At 34.1% G+C, this 8,709-nt stretch overlaps 1 protein-coding gene across 5 annotated transcripts in view; it reads left to right on the top strand.

Moving 5' to 3' along the window:
- LOC115223946 (citron rho-interacting kinase) overlaps window positions 1-8,709 on the top strand; it is a 366,166-nt gene that overhangs the window by 336,389 nt on the left and 21,068 nt on the right. For all 5 annotated transcript variants that reach the window (XM_036500031.1, XM_029794695.2, XM_036500033.1 and 2 more), the window contains 6 exons: window positions 972-1,082; window positions 1,215-1,383; window positions 2,634-2,951; window positions 4,595-4,769; window positions 7,195-7,434; window positions 7,941-8,040. In XM_036500031.1, coding sequence (XP_036355924.1) covers window positions 972-1,082; window positions 1,215-1,383; window positions 2,634-2,951; window positions 4,595-4,769; window positions 7,195-7,434; window positions 7,941-8,040 — 1,113 coding nt within the window. The remainder of the gene's footprint in view (window positions 1-971; window positions 1,083-1,214; window positions 1,384-2,633; window positions 2,952-4,594; window positions 4,770-7,194; window positions 7,435-7,940; window positions 8,041-8,709) is intronic.

Here is an 8,709-nt window from a genome sequence, read left to right as displayed (position 1 = left end):
AAGATGCATATGATTCATTCTTTTGTTTGTTTACTTCATACAAAATTTCTAGTCAGTGGTAATAAAGTTTAGCACTATTTTGTTCAGGTATTATGTGCTTTTATGGGAGTATATATTGTCTGTGTTCAGATATTATGTGCTTCTGTGGGTGTGTGTATGATGGTGTGTGGCTTGTGTATTGAGTTAAACTGTGTGTGTAAGTGTATTTAAATACTTGTTCACCTATTCTTCTTCAAATTTTGCAAGCTAGAGACATTGATTCTGTTACTTCTTATGTCAATAAGTCTTCCAGGATTTTTGCTCCTTTGAAGATATGTAAAATAAGAGACCCCTAATTTGAAAAGCAAGTGAAGATTAACGAGAAGGGTATCTAGCTGTAAAATAATGCCTGGATAATATATTTGCCTAACTTGTGCTATCATAGAAAAATGGATATAAAAATGAATGATTCAGTTACACATTCAGACATGATTCTTGAAGTCATATATCAACTCCTAAATTAATGTAGATTAAGTTCAGGCATGATTGTATAGTTAAGATGTTTGCTTCCCAACCACATGATTTCAAGTTCAATTCCATTTGGGGCAAATGTCTTCTAATGCCCTGTGCTGACCAAAGCCTTGTTAGTGAACTTGATGAGTGGAAACTGAAAGAAGCCTGTCGTGTGTTTGTGTCTCTTTGTTTTGACATTGCTTGTATTACTGTCATACAAGCAGTGTTGTTAATTACCACTATTCTGCATACACTTGTCTGGACAAGGAGAAATATTATACCTTGCTTAACAGGTGATGGTTTGTAACAGGAAAAGCATCCAATCATAGAAAATTTGCTGCAAAAAATGCTGTTCATTCCATGCATGCATAGAAAATTGGTCATTAAAACAATGATGGTGGTGATGACTACCATATAATTTTCAACTATGCATGAGATAATTTAAATATTTTTATTATTTTATTACATTACTGTTTTAGAGTTCATACTGTTTAGAAAAATATCGCTTTGAAAGTATGATGGGGCAACAGATGAAACTTATTGACTACATGCACGCACTAATACCTGATAGTACTGCTAAAAAGAAAAAGGTATGTACATATATTTTTGTTCTACTCTTTTGATTTTCCCTGCAACTTTATTTTTAAAATGTTTTGATGCTGTTATGTAATTTTTTTTCATTTCATTTGTTAAATTTACAATAAATACAATCTCTCTTTCAGTGTTCTAGATTGTTTGGGAGCTTCAAAAGCAAAGACTGTATGAATAAAACCCCAGTGCGTGCCGGTGGAGACTTGTACACTCAAGTAGAAGCAGAAAAGAAGAAAAATGCTAAACTGCAAGAACAAATCGAGAAAATGAGGGCTGAAAATTATCAACTGGCCTCTGAAGGTTAATTTTTAAAGATTTTTTTTTTTTTTTGAAAAGACTCTGAATGAATTATATATTGCACTTTGATGTATATTCTAATCACGATTTTATCAATGTTCTAATTAATGAATGTTAAATTTTATGTATTTCTGTGGCAGAATATGTTGTCTTTGATTCTCTTTTAAAAGCTCGATGTTAGGGCAGATGATTTTGGGGGCAGGAAACCACATGGTCTTGGGTTCATTCTGACTACATGGCACTTTGGGCAAGTGTCTTCTACTATAGCATAGTCTCAGGCTAACCAAAATCTTGTGAATGGATTTGGTATACAGAGACAACTGAAAGAAGCCTGTTGTGTGTGTGCATTCTGACTTAAATGATGGTTATGAATGAGTATCACTGTCATACAAATGGTGTCATTTGTTAGCAGCTTTACATGAAAGCACATACAGCCAAGGAAAACATTAACTTACTTGGAAATTGGTGAGGGCTGGGAACAGGCAGGATATCACTGACTGCTTCACAGAATGTATTGGGTGCACATTTCTCATGGCACCAACATTAGAGAGATTGAATAGTCCTCCATGAGACAGCACTAACTGGATCTCATAGCCCTACACTTTCTCTGCTCATTTGTCAGCTACTTTATAGATTTGGTGCAATTTCTCATGATGCCAACATTAGAACTTTGTCTGGAATCAGTATGCCTTAATTATGTTGCCTATTTCCTCAAACAGTTCTAGTTTACTGTCAATAATTTTAAGTTTATATTTAGTTTAAAATAGACATCTGTGTATCATATTTATATATATATATATATATATATATATATATATATATATACCATTGAGAGGCATGATGCAGTGGTTTTTGTTCAAAAATCAATATCTTCATAGATCTGCCATTTTAGAAACACTGTCAGAGTGAGATAAAAATCATACCAGTAGTGATTCACAAAAATATCAGATGCATTTCAGATTTCTTGAGCCTAAGTCACTTAACTAAATTAAATCTGTTACCTCATAGGCAACAGTGGATAATACATTTGCTGATATTGCAAATAGCTGCTGGGCTGGAAAATAATTTGTATGCAATTGAAACAGCATTAATGTTTCTCTCAAATGAAAGCCACAGCATCAACAGTTAAGTATGATACATAAATTGCTGTTTCAATTGTGTTTACCAAATATTTAGTTTATTTCAATGGTTTTAACTTTGTTTTAATTTTATATTTAAATTATTTAAAATAATTTTAACTTTTTTATTTCTAGTTTTGAAACTGAAAACTGGTGATACAGATGCACATGAGTTTCTTACAGGAAGAAGCGCTCTGTCAGACCCTGCTGTTATCTCAAGTCTTAGCAATTCTCCAACTACCCACACACTGTCCAAGTTAACTTCCTCAGTATCATCCAGTGGCTTGAGCAAGAGTGCACCTGGCACTCCCATGGCCCCTGCTAAGCCACCTCGTGCTAGGATGAATCACAACATACCACATCGGTTTGTTTCTGGTTACAACACGCGTGCAACTAAATGTGCTGTGTGCCTTGGAAATGTTCCATTTGTTTCACAAGCAAAGAAATGCGAAGGTAAATATGCTGTACTTAACTTTTTCAGTAGCTAATAAATCCAACCCCTCTATCACATATTCTTTGTAAAGTTTTTAAATAGTATCTTTATTTTGTGGATCATCTGCATCATTTTATACCCACTTTCCATGCTGACATAGGTAAGACAAGTTGTCACAGTGTCATTTGTTATTGGGAGCTATTACTCCGTTAGACAGGTGCTCACGTTATTTGGTTTGATTTCTACATCAAAGCACCATTCCTATTGCCAACTACTTTACAGAATGTAATTGGGTACATTTTCTTGTGACATTGACACTAGAGAGGTTGAATAATCTTTAGCAAGACAGGATTAAAAGGACCTTTCTGCCCTATGCTTTATTGTTTATATGCAAACCACATTTTTTTTACATCTAGCAATGGTTGGGAGAAAATAAATCAAAACCCAATCGGATAGTTACATACTTTCAGGGTTCCACAGTAATGGTAATTGATATTACTGAGTATTAATTCTGATACTGACATTTAATCCCTTTGCTACCAACCTGCCTGAATCCAATTTTCATTTTGGAAATAATAAAGAATTTAGTATACTTACTTTTATTTTTAAGCTGGTGGATGGAAGGATTTCATTTAGATCACTTTAAAACAAGGACTTTGTTCCAAGAACTAGGGGCAGTCTCAGGCAGATAGATATGAAAAGGGTTGGTCCTGTTTGTTTAACATTTGCTTCTTTCCAAGCAAAGTAATATTTCTCCATGGCCAGACATGTTGAAAGACTGGAAACAAACAATGTTGCATATGACAGTGACGCTCATTTACAATCATCACATGTCAAGTCAAGGGTACACACGTATGTGTGTGTGTCCACACACACACACTACAGTCTTCCTGCATTTTCCTCTACCAAATTCTCTCACATAGCATTGGTTGGCCTGGAGACTATAATAGAAGATACTCAAGCTGCCACTCAGACTGATTCTGAAGCAAATTTCTAAACCACACAGTTATGTCGCTGCTTCTAGCAATAAATTTCAAAATCAAAAACTAGTTTTGAGCTGACTCTACTTTCAGTAGATTACAGTGGGGTTTTTTTTCTTCTTTTTGTTGACAAATATGAAAATATCACATTTTGGGAAAGTATTTTAGAAATTTAGTATGCAAAGACACAGTGCTATAGTTTGAAGCTTGCTTCCCAGCCTTGTGGTTCAGTCCCACTGTGTGGCGCTTGCCAAAACCGTATGAATGGATTTGATAGACAGAAACTGAATGAAGTATGGTGTGTGTATGCACACGTGTGTGTGTTCTCTTGTCCTAACGTCATATGATGGTTGTAAACAAGGATCACCATCATACAAGTGATGTTTGTTTCCAGTTTGCTATGGAAAAAAAAATATATATATATCTGACCATGGGAAACATTATTTAGCTTGGAAATGGGTAAGGGTTTGCAATAGTAAGGGTATCCAGCTGTAGAAAATCTGCCTCAGCAGTTCCATAGAAAAGTGGCTGTTAAAATGGTGATGTGTTGACTTATTTCTTTTTCAGTTATGTGGGTGTCAGTTAATCTTTTGAGGGGAAAAAGCACAATATATTGAAATGTTCCTGGGATAATAAGTATTAACACACATTATACGTACCATTTTCTATTGTTTCTTTTGCAGAATGCCATATTGTGTGCCATATGAAATGTGCTTCACAAGTGCCACCCACCTGTGGACTATTACTGGAATATATTCAGAACTTTACATCTTGTATGCGTAGAATAGACTCCGCTGACACTGTGAATTCAAGTCAAACAAATCCCTGTGAAATTTCAAGTTATCTTAAGATCCAAAGGTATACTGTTAACCCTTTTCTTATCATATTCCTGTTGAAATGCACTGATTTTATTTTACTTAATTTTGAAATTGTGTTCACTTTGACCTTCTACAAAGATTAGCCAAATTATAAATGTTCATAGATAATGATATTCTTATATATACACTGTCTGAAAAATTACTGGGTAGTCATGGTTGGGACATTTTTGATCAGTGATATGTATATTCAGTTAGACTGACCTATAGTTAAATAACATTACTCATAACAAGGAAATAGTAGGCAATAAATACAATTGTTATCTAAGGGAGACAGACTACTTAGCAAAGACTGGCTGACTGTTTATCATAAACACAGGAACTGGAGGGTTATTTTGTTTTTTTGCTTCTTACATTTTTGAATATGTTGTAGTTCAAACTAACATGAAGGAAATATTGTTATACTAATAACCAGAAAGGGTTTGCAGTAGACTTTCTCATCATAGAGTAATGTTTCCTTGAAGTGAATATATACATACTTTTAAAGACTAGATCTTGAAAGAGATTTCTGTGTGTTGGTTAGTGGGTCATACATCATTATCATTGTTTTTGCATCCACTTTTCCATGCTTGCAAGGGTCAGATGGAAATTGTCAAGGCAAATTCTTCCAAGGTTGGATGCCCTTTTTATCACCAACAACACTGCTCATATGGTTACACTCATTTACAATTGTTACATGTCAAAATGAGACACATTGGCACACATGTATGACAAGCTTCTTTCGATTTCCTTTTATCAGATCCACTCACAACACTTTTGAAAAATACTTGACCTAAGTATCACACAGTGGAATTGAACTCAAAAACCATGACTGGGAAGCAAACTTCTTAGCCACAAAATCATGTCTACTCATTGAAAGCTAACTATGTAATACAATTGTTTTCAAAAACAAAACATTAGTGCATTTTTTGTTTTTTCTTCAAATTCTTTTTATTGCATTCTTTAAATAAAATGAAAAATCACAGTAACATATATTTTGAAGGCGGCGAGCTGGCAGAAATGTTACCACACTGGGCGACATGCTTAGCAGTATTTCATCTGTCTTTACATTATGAGTTCAAATTCTGCTGAGGTCGAATTTGCCTTTCATCCTTTCAGGGTCGATAAATTAAGTACCAGTTACACACTGGGGTCAATGTAATCGGCTTAATCCTTTTGTCTGTCCTTGTTTGTCCCCTCTATGTTTAGCCCCTTGTGGGCAACAAAGAAATAAGTAACATACATTTTGAAAGGGGGTTATATACTAATTAAAATGGTTGTTGCATATTTGTCCACAGGAATATATTTCAATTACTGTGTAGTTTGAAAATATCTAAATAGTGTAATTTAAAGATATTTGGGTTGATTTCATGACAGAAATTTCAATTTAAGTTAAAGGAAATAGCACTTAATTTATCTAAATTAGATTTACCATTTCCCACTTTATATACGTAGCATCTGTTTTAACATCTACTTTTTCCATTCTTGCATAGGTCAGATGAGATTATTTTTTAAGTAATAGTTCAAATTTTAAATATCAGATTTTAGTATTTCTTTAAAAATTCAAAGCTTCCAATTACCATTCCATTCCAAATTTTAGTTTATTCTAATCACCTTCATCATTTTTATGCCTGTCTTCCAGACTGGCATAGGTTGGGCAGTTCAGTGGACCCAGCAAGACAAAGCACCATCTCATGCTGCAGTGTCTCAGTTTGGGCGTGATTTTCACAGCTATATGTCCTTCTAGTGCCAACCACTTTATAGGATGTACTACGTACCTCCTCTTTCTGCGTGTGTAGTAGGGCACCAACATTAGTGAGTGAGATTGCCTTGTAACTGACATGACTAAAGAACCATCACAGGTAAGAGGAGAACGTGAGAGAGGTGATGAAAAGGTGAAGTACAATAAGAAGTTTATTGTAATATCTATGAAAATTTGAAATTACAATTTTTAATGGAAAGTCATGAGTATTACAGGAATTGGAGTATATGCATCTCAGTTGTTTGATATCATTTCACTTCATACAGTCTTTTGAATGTATTCTATGTATGTATATATAGGAATACAATGTTTTAAGGTAAGTGCTAGATGAAAATTTCTTAAATAACGATTGTACTATTTCATTTTATTTTATCTCATTCGCTTGGAAAATTTGAAGACATTCTTTACCTGTATATAAATAAACTGAGGAACAATTCCTCATTTCTTCAAATTATTATATAGTGTGCTGTTTTGTTGTTGGCAGGATCAACAAAACAAAACAGTACTCTATCCAGCAAGAGATAAATATCGCTTAATAAAAACAGAATTTATATGTGAGCTACTATTTGATTCATGCTCCAATAGTACAATGTTTGTACGATCTTTATTAAATGTGTTTATTAAATGATATTCATATCAATATAATTTTTGTTTGTTTAATTTGTAGAAGTGGTAGAAATAGCTGGGATCAGTGTTGGGTGAAACTTGATGGAAATATGTTGATGATTTACAATGATGAAGACGACTCCTCACCTATTGACTCTTTTGACTTGTATCCAACCACAAACAATGAAGTGGTGGTTCACAGTGCTGTGACAGCTGCTGAGCTTCCTAACACCGCTACTTCCGATCTGTTGTACATCATGAAAGTTGAAGAGATTCCAGACAACACTTGTTGGCCGGGCAAGTATGTAGTCACTTCTCAATACTTACTGAGTTGTTTCATTGTCTTTTGATCTTTTTCTTCCCTCTTTCCTCACTTTACTTGTTTTCTCTGTTTTACCATCGTCATCATCATCATTGTTTTAATGTCCATTTTTTACATGCTTGCCCAAAGTTCCACATAATGGTATTGAACTTGAAACCATATGATTGGGAACCAAACCATGCCCATTCCATTTAAATAATTTACCATTCTTCTTTCTTTTCACTTAAAATTATCTTTCATTCTTAAAAGTGTGTGTGTGTTTGTGTGTGTGCAATGTATACAAAGGTGAATTTTCTTTATACTTTATTTTTATTTATAAATAAACATATTTTTAATATTTTCCAGTAAAATTTCTTTATCTTATATATTTTTACAATTGATTCAAATCTTTTTTGTTGCTCTTGAACAGTTCCAATAGTTATGTTCTTTTTCTAATGTGTGGTTAAATACATTAACTGATCTATTTATTCTATATGTCATTACAGAATTCTCTACCTCATGTGTATGAATTTCTCAGATAAGCAGCGCTGGGCTGCTGCATTGGAAGCTGTTGTTAAGAAGAGAAGCAATGCCAACAAACAAACGGTATGTTCTTTATGGGTTTGATATATCAAACAAATATCTGTTGAACCATACCACTTTTCTATGCCTTTGTATGTCAGATGGGGTTAATTGTGGCAGATTTTCTGCAGCTAGGTGCCCTTCCTGTTGCTAACACTCACCTGTTTTTAGTAAGGTAATACTTTTCATAGCCAGATATATTTTTGCAGGTTATTAGAAATGACACTGCTTATATGAGAGTAATATTCATTTACAACTATCACACACTATCATGACAAAGGGACATTCACATACACAATGACTTATGCAAGCATGGAAAAACGTACATTAAAGTGGTAATGATGGTTAGATAGATAGATAGATCAAACAGGCTTCTTTCAGTTTCCTTGTACCGTACTCACTCACAAGGCATTAGTTGGACCATGTCTATGGTAGAAGACATTTGGCTAAGTTGCTGCAGTGTGGGACTGAGTCTTAAGCTATGTGTTTGGGAAGCAAACTTCTTACTGCAGAGCCATACCTGTAGAATATAATAAAAATGAATTGTTACTTGTCTATACATTCAAAGACAGTGTGGAAGAAGAATGCCTTACTCATAAAATTGATAAGGTTTAATGATAGGAAGGTTACCCAGCAGTAAAATAGTCTCCCAATAATGTCTTCATCCAACATCTGCTAGCATAGAAAAGCAAA

The sequence above is a fragment of the Octopus sinensis genome, linkage group LG2 (assembly GCF_006345805.1).
Source record: "Octopus sinensis linkage group LG2, ASM634580v1, whole genome shotgun sequence".
In the NCBI taxonomy this organism is placed as follows: Eukaryota; Metazoa; Mollusca; class Cephalopoda; order Octopoda; family Octopodidae; genus Octopus; species Octopus sinensis.
This window is presented reverse-complemented; position numbering and strand designations above follow the sequence as displayed.